This window comes from Dasypus novemcinctus, chromosome 1 (assembly GCF_030445035.2).
Source record: "Dasypus novemcinctus isolate mDasNov1 chromosome 1, mDasNov1.1.hap2, whole genome shotgun sequence".
NCBI classification, from domain to species: Eukaryota; Metazoa; Chordata; class Mammalia; order Cingulata; family Dasypodidae; genus Dasypus; species Dasypus novemcinctus.
The window spans coordinates 113,542,613-113,565,539 of NC_080673.1; the positions used below are offsets into that span (position 1 = coordinate 113,542,613).

Here is a 22,927-nt window from a genome sequence, read left to right on the forward strand (position 1 = left end):
TTTTTTTTTTTAATGAATAAAAGCAAAGTGAGAGGGACAGAAACATGGAAAAATACAATAACCCCAATGAATTGTGACACTTCTAATAACCAATCTACTTCCCTGGAACATCCATCCTCTACCTGAAACCCCTTTATATGGTTAACTCTTCCTACTCTATCTCTTTAATCAGTCAAGATGATTTTTCTTCTTAGTAGCTTTCCCCAGTCCCCTTAAACTGGATTAGCTGCCACTCCTCTATGGTCCCACTGTACCCTGGGTATAACCCTATCATAGCAATTGCTCACTATATATATAAATCTCTGTAGCTGGCAGAAATGCAGGTGTCTACTCTAGTATCCTGGAATCTTTCATTACATTAACTTACTTGGCAAAAGGAACTTATTTTATTTATAAACAAATAAAAATAAATCTTTAAAAAAATAAAATAATGAACGAATCATTTAATTTGTTTTATTTTCACCTTTTAGAAAGGATTGAAATTCTCTGCCTTTATCTTCATTAATTTTTCCTTCCAGGGAGGAGTATGTGTTCCTTACATCATTGACAGCCAAAGAAATATTGTCAATCTTCTTCTGTAAGACAGTCAGTTTCATTGCCTGGTGGTTCATCTGGTCTGTCATTTTTTGTGTCACTGCTGCAAGTAGTAGAAGAGAGACTTGAACAATTATAAAAATGTATTTTAAAACCACTTCAATTTCATGATAGTGTTAAAGGCAATTCAAATAAACCATGTTTGCTGCAATACATTTGAGTATATAGACTATATTCACTATATTCACCTAACAAATGACAACTTGGATGTTAGACTATTTAGGGGTATAAATTTGTAGAAAATCTTACATTTCTAACGTGTTTTAATTTTGCCTAGCAATTTCATAGTCTTTTAAAAACTATTATTCATACCTCAAAGGTAGGAGTATTGAAGACACTGAAGCTCAGAAAACCTAAGGAACTTGCCTGGCTCATTTTCTGTTTCCAAATCCAATACTCTTGCATTAAATATGCATAGCTCTTTCATAAATAGTCACAAATATTTAACAACAATGCAATGTGTTTGTGGTGGGGTGATATGTAGGAACCCTGTATGATGCTATGTGTGTTTGTTTTTTAACTTCACAACTTTTACTATACACTTACTGTTTATGTATATTCATGTATGAATGATATACTTCAAAAATTGTTTTTAAAATGAAAACAAATGCATACATGTATATATGAATGTAATTGTATCTGTACTCTGAGAAATTTATCCTTTCAACGATATTCTTAATGCACAATGAAGAGATTTCAGAATTCAGCTTGAATCACTTTCTACAGCAATGGTACTTTTATCCTCTAAATAGGAAATTTAATAATTCAAAGAGGAATTTATTGCATTTTATAAAGATACTTAATTCCAACCCCTTAAAAAATGGAAGTACATTTTTCAAGGTATATTCTTCTATCTCCTTAAAAAGATACCTTTAAGTCACATTCTCAATATGTATCTTGATTTATATGGCTAGAACTATGGCAAACACACTGACCTGAAATTGTTAGAAGTAGCCAACCTTTTGTTTCTAAGAGCTAAATGTGAGTTGACAAAACATTATTAGAAAGATGAAAAATATGTGACAGGCCATCTTTGCATCAACACAAGGTTCTGGTTGGTTTTCAGTCCCAATCCTTTTCCCCAGTCAGTGTTCAACACCACTTAGCACTTTCTTATCACCCAATGGAAGCTGTCTACTTGACTACCTCAATATGATAAAGACACTTCTTGCATGTCATGATACATTCATGATAGCACTTGTTGCAGGACAGAAATTTGATTTGATTTTGGAAGCCTATGATTTCCTTACAACCTAGCACCACAGAATTTTCATTCTCCTTCTGTATTTTCACACAGTGCTTCATTAATTATACAAGGGTCTTTCAGTCTGGGAACCTACGATTCATCACAGTTTGTCCCAATATTTGGCACCAATACAATGGGATCAAGAGGGAGGTGTCGCCATCAAATATTTGACAGCCAAGAGATTTCTTGTTTGGAAGTTATGATAAAGGGAAGTGGACTTGGCCCAGTGGTTAGGGTGTCCATTACCACATGGGAGGTCTGCGGTTCAAACCCCAGGCCTCCCTTACCCGTGTGGAGCTGGCCCACACGCAGCGCTGATGTGCACAAGGAGTGCCATGCCACACAGTGGTATCCCCTGCGTAGAGGAGCCCCACATGCAAGGAGTGAGCCCCATAAGGAGAGCCGCCCAGCGCAAAAGAAAGTGCAGCCTGCCTAGGAATGGCACCGCCCACATGGAGAGCTGACACAACAAGATGATGCAACAAAAAAAGACACAGATTCTCGTGACACTGACAACAACAGAAGCAGACAAAGAAAAAGACGCAGCAAAATAGACACAGAGAACAGACAACCAGGGTGGGGGCATGGAGAAGGGGAGAAAAATAAATAAATAAATAAATCTTTAAAAAAAAAAAAAAAGAGATAGGCAACAGTGGGGCAAGATGATAGCAATCACAATCCATGACCTGTGTCTCCACAGTCTTGCTGCTGTTGCTGCTGCCTGGCTGTCCCCTGGCCAACAGCTACGTGACTCTCGGCCTGGTTGCTGTGTATCAATTGCTGCTGTTCCTGGGCTAGAATGAAGCAAAAGGAGAAGAGAAAGTGTTAAGTGCTGGGCGGTGGCATTCTCCAGTCCTGAACAATAATGTGGCTGCCGTTCCTCTTCCCATGGACTGAAGCCTGAAGGCCTGCCCGACGCCTATCTGATGGCCTTGGAACTGGAAGTGCAGGTGCCTGGGAAAAATAAAATATTCAGGTCTCCTTTATGTGAACCTGGATGGCAGTTTAGGGAAGCTATGTAAATTAGCCCATGTAAACTGCCTGTTTAATTGAGAAGACTTTAAAATTACCTTTAAAACGATATTTAGCTGTGGGAAAAGTGTACTTATAATCACCTGTGTTAAAGTCGGAGCTTTCTAGGTGGACTATCACAAATGCTGCTTGTGTAACAGCACAAGCTTCAACTGGTGTCTACTTGGCAAGAAGATAGAGCCTACAGGTTCTTTGCTGAAAGAGTTATCTATTTAATTCATAGTGCCATTTACCTAGATTGTTCCCAGATTTTTCAAGAAATAGATCGGCTCAAAATGAGCTGAAAGTATAGTAAAACTTTTCCAGGACTCTTTGCAAGGGGATCGACCCATGAAGAAAGGGAAATTTCAGAAAACTAGGAGTTCTTATAAAATAGATTTTACCGTATTCAAGAATTGCTTCCCATTTCCCAAGAATCAAACAGTATTTTATATAGCAATTTAATTTTTCATTGGAGAAAACAATTTAGAGGGAGAATTTATTTAAAATATTGAACAGATCAAGTAATTTATGTTTGTAATTTACAGACTTCTATTCAACTAATTTATTCATTGAAGTCTGCATATCAGATACAGGAAAACAAGTGTTTGGTGCCTGGCTGTGCTTCTTCCCATGTGAAATCATGTACCAATGAAACTCTGCACCTCTGGCACATGTTAATTATGCTCCCTGAGGCATATGTGGTGGTGACAATAATCCCAAAGCATCTCTACTCCATAAAAGTTAATATATTTTGCACTAATTGGTGTTAGTCTCTATTGTTAGATTGAATTTTGTATGGCTTTTCTTCAGGGCACTGAGCTAAATTAATGAATTTCTATTCTTATCCAGGGTTTTTGTTTTGAGAGTGATTTTCTTTTGTTCCACTGTATTATAGGAGGTCCTGTGTAATTGCTGCTTTATTTGTTGGAGGAAAATAATCTGCAGCTGTGGGAGAAGTATACTTATTTAGGGACTGGAGAAAAGTGTTAATCTTCTGGTAAGTTCTAATAATCAGGTTCAGATAGCCTAAATTAAAATTAATTCATACATATATATCTATTAAAACTGCATACATTTTTCTATCAAGGTACCTATTTAGTTGATGTGACAAAGCATTTTCTGGCAACTTAAACCTACATCAATCCAAGAGGGTAAATAGAGAGTAAGTATTGTTTCCCAAACTGGGGTGTCTAGAGTAGCTGTATCAGCATCACTTGAGAACTTTCAGGAATGCAATATCTAGGATCCTACCCAAGACCAACTAATTTCAGAAATTGTGAGGTGGAAGCAGCAAGCTGTTGGTTTTTTTTTTTTCTTCTTCTTCTTTATTTTCTTTTAAATGTTACATTCAAAAACAAGCTGTGTTTTAAGAAACCCTCCAAGTGATTCTGACGCATGCTAAAGTTTAAGAAAAACTGCAGTAAAGGTCAAAGATAAATCTTCCTTTACAATTTCTTACTTAATTACCTACCTATTTCTCTTACTATTGAAAGAGTGTTAAGGTTACAGAAGAAGAAAAAGGTGAGTTTAGAAGAATGAACCAAAGGTCCTTTCATTTTCTTTCTGCTCAGTTCTGAGCTAGAACTTACAGAAGACAAAGGAGTGGGTTCCTTTAAAGCAGGGGTTCTTAACTAGGGGCTCAGGGAGTCCGTGAGCTTGAACCGGAGGAAACTCAACTTATTAACTTTATTTTCTCTGTCCTCTAACTGAAATATAGCATTGCCTTCACTTATGAATGTATACAATAAATCAATTACAGTAGCATTCATTTCACCTGACGGGCAAAGGGGTGTATGGAACAAAAAAGGTTAAAAACCCCTATTTTAAAGACTCTACCATAATATAGTAGGCCAGGGATAATTTGATAGAAGTAATTCATAACTATAGGAAAAATAAAGCTACACTGTTTTATGGTATAGAAACTAGGTAACTATTCAAATTTGTTTTTTTGCCTTTAACTTCTAACACATTTTGGTTTTTTTTTTTTACATTCCTTTAGAATAGCATTTTTTTTTTTTTCATCAAGGATGGAAAACAGAAGCACCTGCAAAAGCTTTGACAAAATAAAAGTGTACTTGGTCCTCCCATAATGCACCTAAAGTAGACCAGTTTTGGGGAATTGAGCATGTGCACATTTAAAAAAACAAAAACAAAACAAAAACAAAACAAAGCAAAACCTTCTCAGGTGATTTTGATGCACAGCCCTGGTTAAGAACCACTGATTTAGAACAAATTACAAAATTGTCTAATTCTAAAATATAAACTAATTATAGTAAGGAAGAAAATACCAGATATTTTCATATTAAAATTGTAATCCAGTAAATTAGTCTTGAAAGATTTTTAAAATAAATGCGTGTTAATAAGAAGGGCATATTTTAAAGACATGCTTTTTAAAATCTCTAACAAATGAGAACATTGATCTCCTACAATTCCATAGAAATATGGACCATAATAAAGAGTGAGGAAAGTGGGCTGGATGGTGCTTTCCATAGCTTCCTGGAGTCACTTAAATAGACATTTCCATTCTTTCTATTATCATAACACAAGATGCCTAAAAAGGTACTGCTGAGCATGGAAGTTTATGAAAGGTGTTTATGGCACTTTCCCAGCATTAAAATCTAGAGCCAACTTACCATCTTACAGTCCCCAATGGTAATCTTTGAATCTCTCAGAAATAAAATCCCCTTTCCAATCAAAAGCTAGGCTATAACAAGTGCTCCTTCTAGCAACATGCCATATCCTCCAACTCCACAATTGTATTTAGCCACCAAAACAGCCTACCAAATGTTAAAATATTGAAATACAGATATATATGCTGACAAATAAAACATAGTAAATTGCAAAACCAGTGAAATTAATGCTATAAAAATTCAGTGGAATCTTAGTCTAAGTTAAATGTGGTAAAATACATGAAAATGTATACATTTTATAGGCTACATGGTGAAAAGAATTCCTATTTTAGCAACAACTGAGAAATATTTTCAGTACTACCAGTTTGTTGGACCCATATCATGACAGATGGGGTTGTTGTACTGCTTAGGCTTTATAAAGCATTCAGTGTTTTAGTAGAATCAGGAGTTTACCATTACCTATGATTTAGGTAGATGTAAGAACCTCAGAATCATTTGGTATTTAGTTTGGTTTACTTATTGGTATGTTACTTTTTCTATGTGCACCACTTTTTCATTATAATTGAGTATACTAAATTATTAAAAACACTGAAAAAGAGACAAAAATTTAAATAAATTTTAAGCATTTCTTTCAAATATCATGAATGAGAAATTTTTAATCTGAGAAAAAACATGGAAATGTTATTAATAATAAACAGTCCTAGAATATCTAATAATACTACATAAAAATCAGTGAGGTCTGGAACACCTTATACAATTATATGAAAGCAATACAAAAAAAATTCTTTTTCTAGAATGAAAATCAACTTGAATGTCAATATAAATTAATGGATTATTACTTAATATATAAATATTGGATTAAAAAAAGATCCCAATTTATATAATTTAAAATTAAAATTACTATTAAAATTACTAGACTCATGTTTCATCATAATGTCATTTATATTCTGTTAAACTTCATGGTAAAGATAAAGAAATTTACAATCATCAAGAGGAATATATTAAAGAATGCCATGAAATCAATGCGACAAACCATGCATTTGTAAAAATAAAAACGCTCAAGTAAAGCAAAGTTTTTTAAATAATAAAACTTTCAAAAATATCTTGTCAGAATGTTAATAAGAAATGCATGTTAATAGGAAGGCTCAGAAAGTATTAGTAAGGGGATTGTGGGAAGATGGCAGAGTAGGTAGCTCCAGACTCAATCCTTCCACTAGAACAACTGCTAAACAGGCAGAAACTGAAAGAACTATTTTGAAACTCTGGAATCCAGAAGAACACTGTACAGCATGTTGGGAAGAGTAGGACGAAGAGGTTGGTAAATTACAGTAAAGAAGAGGAAACTGCTCTCTCCATTTGGCAGCTGCTGGCTCCCATCCCCCACATTTGCAGCAGGCAGCCATGGTATCCAGTCCCTGGCTGGTTCGCTGGTGACAGACAGGGACCTAAAAATCCTCTTTGCCAAGATCAGGGGTGAGCAGGCCAATCGCTGATCACAGTTTTGGACTAGTGACTTTGGATCACTGGGGGCTTGGCTCTGAGCGCTGCCATTGTTTCAACTCGCCCCTGACAAAGGCAGCAGTGGCCACTGTTTGAACCTGCCACAGACAAAGACCGTGGCAACGGAGACTTATAAACACTGATTCCTCAGGGGTGCAGTGAACAGTTAGTTGAAGGGCTGCATTTTGCTGGGAAGGCCAAGAAAGCTCAACCTTGGGGAGCCATGGAAGAAGCTCTTAGCACCCTTCCTGGTCACCTCTCTAGGGAACTTTGGAGCTTGTCTGCTCTCTTGTGTGGCTCCCTGACCCTGTTTTGGTGAGAAGGCACTCAATATGGTACATCCCACAAAATAAAATAAATATAAAGGCAGGCATTAATGGAAGAATTGAGAGAGCTAGAGGGAAAGAGTGAGCAAGTGCACACTAATAATTAAAATAATTTTTGAAGAAATATTTGGATTTCAATGAACCTATATATTCACTTTAATACAAATTTTGAAATTTAACATTTGAAAAATTGGTTTTTAAAAGAGAAAGAGAATCATTTTTCATAGATGATAATCTATTAGAGTTGCCAATTCTTTCTCTAGCTTTACAAGGAAAAATGTTTCCCTATTATATTGGACATAATTTAAAACTGATGAAAGGCAGTATAGATATGAAAAATGTACATATACTATTTGAAATAAAAATTAATGAAGGAGCAATTGTAGGAGAAAATAAATAGATATTATAATAAGTTATATGAAAATAACTGGGAATGACAAAACTCAAATACTTAATAATAAGAGATTCTTCAATTTATTTTGCCCTAAATTTGGCTAAATGCTATTTTGAAAGCTGTATGAAATAACTAAATAGGCTATTCCTAGAATATTTTAATAATTTACTTGATTATTAATATATTGAATATTAAAAATGTATGTAGTTTTGTAAGGATTGGAAAAATTGAATTAAATTGCTATTAATCCAGTAGCACTTAAAAGATGATTTAGCATGTTAATATCTATGATGATATGAGTTCATATCAACTTATTAAGTTGTCAGTATCATCCAATGGTTCTAATCAGATGGGAAGTCTCTAAAAGAGGTTGATGTAGTTCCCCATATTAAGTCTCTTCTCACAGAACATCATTTTGCTGCTATTATCCATGTCTTAAGAAAAATGTACCTAATTTGTAGAAATCAATAAATTCTTTAGAAACTATTAGAACATGATAAGGGTTTTGTATTGTGATTTGTATTACTTTGTAAGCAGTATTTTAAAGATAATATATGTGTTAAGAAACTGAGTAAGAGCTTTTAAGTTGTTGATTTGTATGTTAATTTATATATTAATATTGTTAAATTAGTAACTAAATGTTTTTATTTAACACCTGTCTCTACCCACCCCATACTCATAATCAAGAGGCAGATTTCTTCCTGTACTCATGGATTAGGTTTCAACAGTGGATTGGAGAAGAGAGATTCAGTGAATTTCAAGATGAGGCAATTGGAATTATTCAGGTTGAGGAGTATAAAGGAAAATAATGAAAAAAAATTGAACAGAGACTGAGAGATCTGTGTGAGAAAATGAATGTGCACAGTAAGAGTCCTATAAGTGGGAGAAAAAGAGAAAGGGCAGAGTAATAGTTGAAGAAATAATGGCAGAAAAGTTCCCAAATTTAAGAAAATATATGAATATAAACAATCAAGAAGCCCAATGAACATCACACAGGATAAACTCAAAGACAACCACATCCAGACACATAGTAGTCAAACTAGTGTTTATCAAGGATCAAGGGAGAGTAATGAAAGCTGCAAGAGAAAAGCAATGTGTTATGTACAAGGAAGCTACAGTAAAATTAGGTGACAATTTCTCATCAGAATCCATGGAGACAAGAAGGTAGTGGGATGAAATATTTAAATAACTGAAAGAGAATGTTTGTCAAACAATTGTTTTATGTATGGTGAGACTGCATTTTGAAATGAGAGAGAGACTAAGACATTCCCACATAAATAAAAGCTGAGGAGTTCATCTGCATAGACCTGTCCTAAAGGCAATGTTAAAGAGAGTTCTTCAGACTGAAAGGAAAGGACACTAAAAAGTGGAACGAAGCAGCATAATGAAATAAAGACCTCCAGTAATGATAACCATATGGGTAATTATAAATGTCAGTACTTTTGTATTGTATTTTATTGATAGTTTGGATCCCAGAAGATCATATTCTTAAAACTAATCTATTCTTGTGAGTGTGAACCTACTGTAGGTGGAAACTTTTGAATTGGTTTCTATACTTAAGAGCCTTTGCCTAGGTTACTTCAATTAAGGTGTGATCCAGGGCGGCTTCTAATCCTCTTACTAGAGTCCTTTTAAACAGGATGAATATGATAAAAATATGCAGAAACAGAGAGAAAGCCATGGAATAAAGAAACTGAAAGCAATGAAACCCAGCATAGAAGGGAGAGACAAGCAGATGCTGCCATGTGCCTTGCCATGTGACAGAGGAGTCCAGAATCAGGGGGATTCCAGTCTTCAGGGAGCAATCCTCACCTTGATGTCTTGATTTGGACATTTTCATGGCCTCAGACTTGTAAGCTTATAATCTAATAAAACCCCATTGTAAAATGGGGTTTATCTGATAAGAGGGTCAATTAAACAAGACAAAAGAAAGCATAACAGAAACCTGAAATATAAAATGCACATATTGATAGAGTAGAAGAGAGAAATAGATCATTCTACATTAATAATAGGAGATTTTAATACAAATTACTTTCAATAGTGAATTGAAAGTCTAGACAGAACATATGTATGACACTATAAACCACGTAAGACTCAAAAGATATATATAGAGAAAGAACACTTCACCTAATAGTAGCAGGACACACTTTCTTCTCTGGGACTCATGGATGATTTTCCAGGATAAACCAAATATTAGGTCACAAAACAAGTCTCAATAAATTAAAAAAGATTGAAATCATACAATGTATTTTCTCCAACCATAATGGAATGAAGCTAGTAATCAGTAACAGACAGAGGAATTGAAAATTCACAAATAAATTAAACTATGGATTCTTGAGCAACCAATGGATCAAAGAAGAAATCACAAGACAAATTAGGAAATATCTTGAAGTGATTGAAAATGAAAATACAATATACCAAAACTAATGAGATGCATGGTAAAGTAGTGCTACTTGAAAAATGTAAAGGTTTAAATGCTTATTTAAAAAAGAATAAAGATATCAAATCAGATCCACCTCAAAACTAGTGGACCTAGAAAAAGAAGAGTAAATAGACCCAAAGCAAACAGAAAGAAGGAAATAACAAAGATTGGAGTAAAGATAAATGAAATAGAGAATAAAATCCAATAGCTATAATCAGCAAAACCAAACACTGGTTCTTTGAAAAGTTCAATAAAATGGACAAATCTTTAGCTAGATTGCCAAAGAAGAAAAGAGAGAGGGACACAAAAATATCATAAACAAAAAGGGGGACATTACAACCTACCCCACTGAAATAAAAAGGGGTATAAAAGGATGCTATGAACAGCTGTATGCCAGCAAATTAGATAACCAAGATGAATGGACAAATTCCCAGAAACACATCAACTACCTACACCAAGGGTTCTTAATCAGGGATCCACGAACCCCCAGGGGTCTGTGGAAAGATTGCAGAGGCTCCAAGAGCTTGAACTGGAAAAAAAGCAACTTATTATCTTTATTTTCTTTGACCTTTAACTAAAATCTAGCATTTTCTTCACTTATGAATGTACGCAATGTTACAGTAGTATTCTGTGGTTTTCACCTGACTGGCAAAGGGTTTCATGAAACAAAAAAGATTAAGAATCCCTGAACTATACTGACTCAAGAAGAAACAAAAGATCTCAACAAACTAATAACTAGTAAAGAGATTAAACCAGTAATCAGTAATAAAAAAATCTCCCAACAATGAATAATCCAGAACTTCACAGGAGAATTTTATCACATTCCAAGATGAAATAACACCAGTCTTGCTCAAATTCTTCCAAAACACTAAAGAGGAGAGAACACTACCTAACATATTCTAAGAGGCCAACATCAGATGCATATAAAACCCAGCTAAAAATACCAGAAGAAAAAAAAATTATAGACCAATATCTCATATGAATACAGATGCAAAAATATTCAGCAAAATATTAGCAAACACAAGTAAAACAACTATTATAATACACCACATAAACAGAACAAAGGGAAAAAAAACCACATTATTATCTCAATACAGAAAAAGCATTTGACAAAATCTAGAATCCTTACTTGATTTTAAAAAATAACACTTAGAAAACTAGGAATAGAAGGAAATTTCTTCAAAATGATAGAGGGCATATATGAAAAAACTCACAGCTACCATCATACTTACTGGTAAAAGATTGAAAGCTTTCGCTCTAAAATCTGGAAAAAGGTAAGGATGCCCCCATCACCACTGTTATTTAAAATTGTAGTGGAAGTTTTAAACAGAGCAATGAGGCAAGGAAAAGAACTAAAAAGCATTCAGCTTAGAAAGTAGTTAAACTTGATCTTATATATAGAAAATCCTGAGAAACAAAACAAAACAAAACACAGCAAAGCTACTAGAGCTAATAAATGAATTCAGCAAACTGGCAACACACAAGATCAATATGCAAAAATCAGTAGTTTTTATATACTAGTGTGGTGGTTTGGAACTATATGTGCTCCAGAAAAAAACAAAAACAAAAACATTTTCTTAAAGTTAATCCATTCCTGTCATTATGAACCCATTGTAAGCAACACTTTTTGATGATGTTAGCTCAGGATGGGTCTTCATCCTATTCCTGGAAACCTTTATAAGAACGAAAATTGGACAAAGAGAGAGTCACAGGAAGAATGAAGGTGAAAGGGAACATGGAAGAGAAGGAAGGGATCAGGAAACGCTGTCATTTGCTTTGCCGTATGTCACAGGTGGCAGCCCCAGAATTCCACAGTATTTGGGGGAAAAGTATTGCCCTGATGGTGACTTGATTTGGACTTTCTTTCACCTTCAAAACTATGCTAATAAATTCCCATTTATTTGAGTCCACCCATTTCATGGTATTTACTCAAGCAGCCTAGGAAAGTGAAACAACTAATATGAAAAAAATTTCCATTTACAATAGAAATTTAAAGAATCAAATATCTAGGAATAAATTTAGCCAAGGATGTAAAAGACTTATAAACAAAAAACTCTTCAAAACACTGCTAAAAGAAACCAAAGAAGCCCTAAATAAAGGAAGGGATGTTCTGTTGTTCATGGATTGGAAGATTAAATATTGTTAAGGTGTCAATTCTACCCAGGAATTTACAGATTCAGTGCAATCCCAATCAAAATTCCAATAGCCTTCTTTGCAGAAATAGAGAAGCCAATCATCAGATTTATACAGAAGGGAAAGTGACCTCAAATAGCCAAAGCCATCCTGAAAGAGAAAAACAAAATTGGACCACTTATATTTTTCAATCTTCAAACTTATTAAAAAGCTACTATAATAAAAACAGCATAGTACTGGCACAAAGACAGACATACAGACCGATGAAATAGAATTGAGAGTTCAGAAATCAGTCCCCACATTTATGGACAACTGAGTTTTGACAAGTGTGCCAAGTCCACTCAATTCACCACACTAAAACAAAATGTTAATAATAGGAAAAACTGTGTTTGTAAAGGGGAGATATGGAAATACTGCATTTTCTGAATATTTTTTTCTTTAAACATGCAACTTCTCTAATAAAAATTTCTATTGTGTTATAAGCAAGGGAATAGAAAGTGATACACAGTAGAAAATCACTAGATTGGAAACAGAAACTAAAAACATAAGATAAAAGCCTTAAAACAAGGAGAGTGGGAAAGGAGGGAGAAAATGAAGCAAGCTGTGAGAAGGAAAAAAATAAAAGACAGAAATTGAAAGGGGAAAAATAATATGTAGAAGAATCAAAAGTCTTTAGTATTCTTGTGCCTCTAGTCCTTAGTAGTTTACACCTAATTACACAGAAACATAATACATATGAAATGAGAAAAATTAAACCTACTCCATATATATGTAAAGTTTTAAAAAGATTGATTTGAGAGAAAATGTAGTAAGAAAAATACTTCAAAGTATCTAATGATAAGAACCAGTGCAATTTAATGTGTACGCATAAATTTCTCCTTTCTTGCTAGCTATAGTTTTTAATTTAATTGTTTTTGAGGACGTAGGTGAAGGAAGAAAGTATAACCCTGAATTAAAGAAACTATTATTTAGCATTACACAAAGGCCCTTGAAATCCAATTGTCACAAGAACAACTTCTTGGGAATTCACTGGATGGGTACACTGCCAAAGCTGCTAAAAATTTGAAGTGTCTGTTTTCCAAATTCAGTCACTTATATTATCTCTCCCAAGCTCTGTTGACTGGAGCTCAATACTTACATTCATCCTAATTTATTTCATGGAATTTAAGGGAGGAGAAGTGCTGATAGGATCTATGATAGTGGAAGCAGTTACTCTCCTGTGATAAAGAACCTGGTTGACCAATTCTGTTTTATATTTTCATTTACCAATCTTCCTGTCTTTACAAGTGTATTTTCTACCATTAAGACTGCCTCAGATTCCAGGTTTCCCAACAATTGATCTTATCCTTCATTTAAGCACAGATCTGTGCTTTGTTCCATTGGGTGCAAATTTCCAAGTCTTTTTTCACTTAGGTTTTTCTAAGCCTTCCTCCAGAGAGAGATACAAGGATGGAAAGGCATTTATTTAAGTCAAATAATTTAAAGGTCTTTATGTACATCAGATATTCCTTTTTTTTTCTCTTCTCCTAACACAGCATTTTCCCCCTGCAACAGAAACTTTGACCTTTGTGGATTAAGGACTTAAATTAAGGTTTGCTAGTGTCAAGAGCAACATCTTCCTTATTAGTTGCTCATTTGTTTTTTTAATTAGATGGAATTTATTTGTGAGTTTTTTTTCTTCTTCTAGGCCATCGAGACATATTATAGGAAGGCATTTAATGGTAACTCAGTAATGAGGACATTGGCCCTCTCCCCTGTAGTACCAGGAAAACTTCCTATGTGTCTTGACAAGACTCTGGTTTCCAGCTGAAGATAAAAGTATCCTGCAATAGCAAGTGCTTTCTCACATGGTTAATATTCAGTCCATATATAAAGATTTACTGATATTTACTTGTTACGTAGCCAATTTGGTGCAAAAACAGTTTTAAGGTACACGGTATTCCTCATGCGTGGTTTTACTGAACAAAATGCTTATAGGAATGTAGCAGTTTGACATTATTGATGAATTCTAAAAAGAAATATTGGATTCTGTTTGTAAATTGGTCTTTTCCTCTGGGCATATGAGACTATATTGGAATAAGAAATCAAATAAATTTCTTGTGTCAGTAGGGCGTTGAGCCCCTGCCCCCTGTTGGTTGGGGCTTGAAGGTGAAAGGCATGGCAAACGACAGAGTTGAGGGTTTTTGATGTTGGAGTTTTGAAGATGGAGTTGATGCTGAAGCCTTAAGCTGGAGCCCTGGAAAGAGAGGAACCCTAAGCCTGGAAAGAAGTAAGCCCTAGTAAGAGAGGAACCCAGGAAACCTGAACCCTCGCAGACATTGGCAGCCATCTTGCTCCAACACATGAAAATAGACTTTGGTGAGGAAGTAACTGGGATACCAGCTTTATGGCCTGGTATCTGTAAGCTCCTACCCCAAATAAATACCCTTTTAAAAAAACAACCAATTTCTTCTATTTTGCATCAGCACCCCTTTGGCTGACTAATACAAAATTTGATACCGAGGAATGGGGAACTGCTTTTGCAATTACTGAAATGCTGGAACAGTTTTATAAATGGGTAAGAGGTATTTTTGGAGGAAATGTGAGCCACTTGGAGGAAGTGCCATACAGTGCTTTGAAGAAAATGTTGATAGCAATATGGATGCTAAAAAGACTTTTTATGATGCCTTAGAAGTAAATGATAAAACTATTATTGGAAACTGGAGGAAAGGAATCCATGTTTTAAAGTTGCAGAGAACTTAACAAGATTAACTCCTGGTTTTTTGTTTTTGTTTTTTTTTTTAAAGATTTATTTATTTATTTAATTCCCCTCCCCTCCCCTGGTTGTCTGTTCTCTGTGTCTGTTTGCTGCGTCATTTCTTTGTCCGCTTCTGTTGTCGTCAGCGGCACGGGAAGTGTGGGCAGTGCCATTCCTGGGCAGGCTGCACTCTCTTTCGCACTGGGCGGCTCTCCTTATGGGGTGCACTCCTTGTGCATGGGGCTCCCCTACGCAGGGGACACCCCTGCGTGGCACGGCACTCCTTGCGCGCATCAGCACTGCGCGTGGGCCAGCTCCACACGGGTCAAGGAGGCCCGGGGTTTGAACAGCGGACTCTCATGTGGTAGATGGACGCCCTAACCACTGGGCCAAGTCCGTTTCCCAATTCCTGGTTTTTTATGGAGGGCAGAATTTGAAAATGGTGAGCCTGGGCATTTAGCTGAAGAAATTTCCAAAGTAGACCCAGAGAAGGTGGCTTGGCTTCTGCTTGCAGCTTATAGCAAAATGCTAGATGAGAGAGACATGCTGAGGACTGCACTGTCAGGTACAAAGAAAATAGAAACTGATTCTGGAAATTCCAAGCCTCTGGAAATTAAGCTCCCAGACGAAAGTGCCCCATTGGAGGACTTAACTAAGCTTGGAACTTGTAAATCAGGATTGAAGATCAGTTATCTAGGAAAAACTTGTGGAAAATCTTACTGTCTGATGGCTTGGACCCCTGCTTCCTGCATGATAAACCAACAACTTTTTTTTTTTTTTAAGATTTATTTTTTATTTGTTTCTTTCCCCTTCCTCCCTCCCCCACCCCAGTTGTCTGTTCTCTGTGTCCATTTGCTGCGTGTTCTTTTGTCCACTTCTGTTGTTGTCAGTGGCATGGGAATCTGTGTCTCTTTTTGTTGTGTCATCTTGCTGCGTCAGCTCTCTGTGTGTGTGGCGCCATTCTTGGGCAGGCTGAACTTTCTTTCGTGCTGGGCAACTCTCCTTACAGGGCGCACTCCTTGCACGTGGGGCTCCCCTATGCGGGGGCACCCCTGCATGGCAGGGAACTCCTTGCGTGCATCAGCACTGCGCATGGGCCAGCTCCACACGGGTCAAGGAGGTCCGGGGTTTGAACCTCAGACGTCCCATGTGGTAGACAGATGCCCTATCCACTGGGCCAAGTCCACTTCCCCAAAAAATTTTTTGAGAGAGCTGTATGAACAAAACCTCTGTCAGCCTGGAATAAAAGGGACTTGGAAAGGGAGAGATGGAAGGAGAAATTACTTCAAGAGGAAAACAATGGAAGATGAGAGCTAGAATTAGGACATCACCTTGGGCCAAGAGAGGAACCCCACCCATGTGTACAGGGAGTGTGAGTTTGCCCAGCATTGAAGAGGGTGGATGTTCCTGTCCAATGTTCTGGGAGAGTCTTGTTTCCCCAGGGTACTGAGAGAGTGGAGCAAATTCCCCAAGGATTAGGATGGTTAAGGTCAGCACCCCACAGGTCTGAGAGGGTAGACCTGTTCCCCCATGGATTAGGCAAGGCCAGGTGGTCAACTTGTTGCTCTGCTGTGAGTGGGTTGAGTCTGTTTGCCAAAGGTTAGGGGGAATGTTGCCTTCACATCACTGTACTAAAGGGGTTAAGACTCTAACCCAAAGATTGGATAAGGTGTGGAAATCACCCCAATACTCTTGGAGGGTGAGGTCTGGAGCTTGGTCATCATCCAGATGCTTGATGTGGATGGAACGAAGAAAATGGCCATTGGGCAAGCATGTGGAAAGGGTGGGTTCCCATAAGGCACCAAGGAGAAGAAACCATCATTTTAAGAATGACTCTCAGACTGAAATCGAACGGAAGAGGCCCTGCAGGTTTACCGAGATGTAAAGGACCGGTAACTCATGTTTCCTCCCAATTTTTCCTTATTATAATGAAAATGTTTGTCCTTTGTCCATTTTGTATATTGGAAGTAGATACATTGTTTTGTAAGTTCAGAGGTCTATAGCAGACAGGACTTTGCCCCAAGACAAACTATATTTCTTTAAATTGATTGTGATATGATTTATTACTTGCATTGTTACTGATTAAAGGTTTTTTAAAATTGTCTTTTTGGAATTCAGAGGGTGGAGTATAGCAGTTTGATATTGATGAATTCCAAAAAGAAATATTGGATTATGTTTGTAAACTGGTCTTTTCCTCTGGGCATGAGATTATGTTGGATTCAGAGGCTTACTTGATTACTTAATGTGTCAGTAGGGCATTGAGTACCCACCCCTTGGTGGGTAGGGACTCGCAGATAAAGGGCATGGCAAAGGACAGAGTTGAGGGTTTTTGATGTTGGAGTTTTGATGTTGGAGTTTGATGTTGAAGCCTTAGCTGGAGCCCCATGAAGTAAGCACACAGAGGAAAGAGAAGCAAGCCCCAGGAAGAGAGGAACCCAGGAAGCCTGAACCCTCACAGATGTTGACAGCCATTTTGCTCCAACACGTGAAAATACTTCGGTGAGGGAAGTAACTTATGCTTTATGGCCTGGTATCTGTAAGCTTCTACCCCAAATAAATACCCTTTATAAAAACCAACCAGTTTCTGGTATTTTGCATCAGCACCCCTTTGGTTGACTAATAAATGGAGATAATATTCTTTTCTCAAGGAAAAAAGGATGAACCCCCATTGGGATGAATTAATATGCAAATATATAAGGAGCATAGCTTTTTTCTCTTTTAAATATTATTTTAAATTTAATATTGTAACTTTTATTTCACAATTTTTTGAATAACGTTTTAAAACAATCTTTCTGGAGAAGTCCCATATTTAAAATATTAGCAGCTGTAGCTATTTATAACTTATTGAATTATTTCAGAGAATTTGAAAACTAAATATTTGCTAAATATTCATAACATGTGTTAGAGGTAAGTTTATTCTAATAACTGTATATGATTGCATGTTTTTAGCATACATAATATCTGCAATAGATTTATAAAATATGATTTTGTAAAATATGCTTAAAGCTGGGACTCTGAATTTTTTTAAAGATTTGTAAAGAAGTTTTTCTTTCCTCCTTTCTAATCAAACACCATTTTATCTTAAATTCTTGTCCTTTGTGTCATTAGAGCAAGCCACAATTTCATTCTTCTATTCCAGAACATTCTAGAGACTTCTACTGGAAAAGTGCTTTATTGCAAATTTTGTATAATAGATTGAAAAAGCATGTTATTCCTGACATTACAAAAAAAAAAAAAGTGTCTTGCATACCATATTACAAAATCAGTTCCCTTTCTGAAGGCAAATTCTTTCTTCAACTCTGAAAAAAGTTATTAAAAAACAAATGTAAAGTACATCGAGACTATTAATTTGGTGTTGGACTTAAAGCTCCTCTTTTCCAGCAATCTTCTATTTGGTTAGACTTTAAAAATTGGTTTCCTGTTGTAGTATGACCAATATTGTTAATATAATCTAAAAATAATATTAACATTATTCTGATTGTCTGATTTGTAGCTAGAGGGCATGTGTGCAGGATCTGCAGTGTCATAAACAGCTCACTGTGGAATAAGACAACAGGGAGAGTTGAACTATGGATTTTGAGTCACTATATCCCTTCTTACCAAATTGGGGATAGATCTACAAGGAGAGAGGGATAAAGAGAGAGGTATGAAAGTGGAGAAGAATTAAAGAGGGTCCATTTTATTCCTTTTCTATCGATGTTTCTATTGTGTATTTAAAGAGATCTCCCTTCTGCAATCTACTTTGAAAGGAAGTTGTTATTAAATCATTAAATTTATTCTGGTTGTGGGGAGGAAAGTTGTTGGAGAAGAAGGGAGTTGCAAAGTTTATATAGTATTTTACATATTTTCTACAAATAAAATAATCTGATATTGTGAGGGACTAGCACTGAAGTACTTGTCATGGCAGTTACATTACCAAGTTATTCCAATTTCTTGAAGACTGGGAAAGGGTTTGAAGAATGGATCAGCCAAGCTGATTATTCCTGCCAGTGATGGGGCAGCTTATCATATGAGACAGCATGGACATTATTGCCAAGGAAATCTGCCAATTTTTTTTTTTCCAGTATAAGAATAAAATCCTGTTGTCACATACACAAAATATACTAAAAAGGGGAGGGGTAGCTTGGCAAAAATTTGGGCAAGTATCAGAAGAGAAAAATGTGCAAAATGTCTCAGACTAGATGAAAAGGAAGAAAGGTGCAAGGATCAAAGGAGCACAGTAGTTCTTAAAAAATATCAGTAAGTCAGTTTTTACTAATAAAAATTTTAACACATTTATGTGCTACAATAAAAGAGAATAGTATGGAGCAGTGGATGTAGCTCAGTGGTTGAATGCCTGCTTCCCATGTACGAGGTCCCAGTCTCAATCCCCAGGACCTCCTAAAAGCAATCAAACAAAAACCCAACTCTCTTTGGGGAGTTGATATAGCTTAGTGGTTGAGCACCTGCTTCCCATATATGAGGTCCTAGGTTCAATCTCTGGTACCTCCTAAAAAAAAATGTGAATAGTATGGTCAGACTATCGTAGGGAGCAAAAAAGGTTCTTCTGTAACCACATCACTATTCGAATTGATTATATAATGACATGGAACAATGGTCATTTCTGTTTGCGATGACAAAATCATTCCCACCATACATTTCAATGGAAAGGAGACCTCTACAGAACAGTTTAATCACCAGAGACCTGAATAGTTTCATTTATACTAGATTGACAGAAGGTCATATTCACTGATTGGAACATTTTTGTCAATGGTGAGTGTATTAGTCAGCCAAAGGGGTGCTGATGCAAAATACCAGAAATTGGTTGTTTTTTATAAAGGGTATTTATTTGGGGTAGGAGCTTACAGATACCAGGCCATAAAGCATAAGTTACTTCCCTCACCAAAGTCTATTTGGAGCAAGATGGCTGCCAATGTCTGCGAGGGTTCAAGCTTCCTGGGTTCCTACATTTCTGGGACTCGCTTTTCTCTGGGTTCAAGGTTCCTTCCTTCCTGGGGCTGGCTTCTCTTTCCTCTGCATGCTGAGTTCCTGGGCTCTATCTTAAGTCTTCAGCATCAAACTCTAAATCAAAACTCCAACATCAGAAAACCTGCAACTGTGTCCTTTGCCATGCCTTTTATCTGTGAATCCCTACCCAACAAGGGGTGGGTACTCCATGCCCTAATGACGTGGACCAATTGAAGCCCTAATCATAACTCGATCAAGCCCAGGTACAGATCAGATTACAAACATAATCCAATATCTATTTTTTGAATTCATAACCATATCAAACTGCTACAGGGAGCCAAAACAATGACTTGTAAATCAAATATTAAGATATTCACAGGTTGCTTCCAATTAAAACAAGGTGTCAAACAATAAAAGCTAAATTATCTGAACTGAATTTAAATATTTCACATAACATTTCATAAAAGGAAATGATAGTAGATATTTTTAAATGTACTAATTTTTTTCTTGTATATATGTTAACAATGATCAAGTTCTAAATATTCCACCCCCTCCCCTGGGTGTATATAGTCTACCACAGAAGTTAATATGAGGAAAGAGAATAGAGTCGTCCTTATCAGCTGGAGTCCATGATGGTCTTTGCCATATAAATTTTGCTCCCTGCTACATATCAGCATTCAGCCAATTGTATGCAAAAGGGTATGTAGGAACATCCTAAATTTCTAGATATTCTGAAAAAAAAAAAACACTTCAATCCTCAATGATAAATTAATATCCCAAAAATAGCCTCCTTCATATAATTATTTCTAAGTTATCCTCCATCATATAAGATCAGAAGTATAAAAATTAATCTTATACCATATGTTTTAGTGTGCTAGGCTGCATAAAGAAGATATGAAATAGGTTGTTTAAAGAAGAGGAATTTATTAGCTTACAGTTCAAAGCCAAGAAAATGTCCAAATCAAGGCATCATCGAAGTGATGTTTTCTTCCAAAAGACCAGCTGCTGGAGATTCTTGGCTCCTCTGCCACTTGGCAAAGCACATGGTGGTATTTGCTGGTCTCTCCTTCTCTTCTGGGTTTTGTTAATTTCAGCTTCTTGCTTATGTGGCTTTTTCTCTTTGTCTTGCTTTCATTTAAATATCTCAGCTCCCACAGGGAGAAATTGGAAGGAAAACAGGTATCACAGGTCCCAAACAATTCTGAAACCCTGCAGGGCACACTCTATTAGATTTCAAGATCTGAAAGTCATATATAGAAAGATATTTTGTTCTCCAGGCCTGGTGGAGCAGTAACCCCACCCCTTCCAGGTGCTTGCACAGCAGAAAAGCTCTCCTTAAACACAGGTCTGAAGTGCTTTTTTCTGAAGAGCTGCTGCCTATTATCCTTCCCTCTCTTGCCACAGGGCAAGGCCCGTGGCGGCATCTGCTGGTCTCTCCCTTCACTTCTGTTTCATTGATCTGCTTCTTGCTTCTGTGGCTTTCTCTCTTTATTTTGCTTCCATTTATAAAGGACCCTGGTAATAGAATTAACCTTAACGGAAGTATCCTCATCAAATCCAGCATTGTTTCTTGATTAAAAAAACACTTCAAAAGATAGGAACAGAAGGAAATTTCTTCAACATAATAAAGGGTGTCCATGAAAATCCCACAGCCAACTTCATCTTCAGTGGGGAGAGGTTACAAGCTTAATCTCAAAGATCAGGAACAAGACAAGGATACCCACAGTCACTACTGTTATTCAACATGATGATAGAAGTTCTAGCTAGAGAAATTAGGCAAGAAAAATAAAAGGCATCAAAATCGCAAAAGAGGAAGTTTATTCTCACTATTTGCAGATGCCATGATCCTATATTTAGAAAATCCCAAAATATCTACAACAAAGTCATTAGAGCTAATAAATGAGTTCAGCAAAGAGGCAGGATACAAGATCAACATGCAAAAGTCAGTAGTGTTTCTATACGCTAGTAATGAGCAGGTTGAGGAGGAAATCAAGACAAAATTCCATTTACAATAGCAATAAAATGATTCAAATATCTAGAAATTAATTTAACCAGGAAGGTAAAGGATCTGTATTCAGAAAACTACAAAACACTACGAAAAGAAATCAAAGAGGACTGAAACAAATGTAAGGATATTCTGTATTCATGGTGTGGAAGACTAAACATTGTGAAGATATAAACTCTACCTTAACTGATTTATAGATTCATCACAATCCTAATAAAAATTCCAACAGCTTAATTTACAGAAATAGAAAAGGCAATCACCAAATTTATTTGGAAGGGAAAAGGTCCTGAATAGCCAAAAACATCCTTAAAAAAAAGAGCAAAGTCTGAAAGGTCAAGCTTCCTAATCTTGAAGTGTATTATAAAGCTACAGTAATCAAAACATCATGGTATCAGCATAAAGACAGATACATTGATAAATGGAAAGAAACTGAGAGTTCAGAAATAGACCTGTGACTCTATGGTTAACAGATTTTTGATAACCCTACCAAGTCCATTTTTCTGGGACAGATACGTCTCTTCAACAAGTGGTGCTGGGAGAACAGGATATCCATATTTTAAAAGAATGAAAGAGAACTCCTATCTCACTCCCTATATAATTTCTCAACTATTAGAATGGCCACTATTTAAAAAACAGAAAACGACAAGAGTTGGAGAGGATGTGGAGAGACAGGAACGCTTATTCACTGTTGGTAGGAATTACAATAGTACAGCCAATGTGGAAGTCTGTTTGGCAGTTCCAAAGGAAGTTAGATACAGATACGCCATGTGACCCAGCAATATCTCTACTAGGTATATACCCAGAAGATCTGGGGGCAGGTATACAAATATCCAGTTGCACCCTGATGTTCATAGTGGCAATTCACAATTGCTAAAAGATAGAAACAACCCAAGTGTCCATCAACTGATAAATGGATAAACAAATGGTGGTATAAGCAAATGAAGGCACATTATTCAACGGTAGGAAGAAATGAAGTTGT

The 22,927-nt window shown here is 36.3% G+C and overlaps 1 protein-coding gene across 1 annotated transcript in view; it reads right to left on the reverse strand.

Moving 5' to 3' along the window:
* Positions 1–22,927, reverse strand: part of MMRN1 (multimerin 1) — a 100,172-nt gene that overhangs the window by 22,313 nt on the left and 54,932 nt on the right. Inside the window, exons 5-6 of the mRNA XM_004454379.5 lie at positions 2,527–2,634; positions 464–637 (exon numbers count right to left, since the gene is read on the reverse strand). Coding sequence (XP_004454436.2) covers positions 464–637; positions 2,527–2,634 — 282 coding nt within the window. The remainder of the gene's footprint in view (positions 1–463; positions 638–2,526; positions 2,635–22,927) is intronic.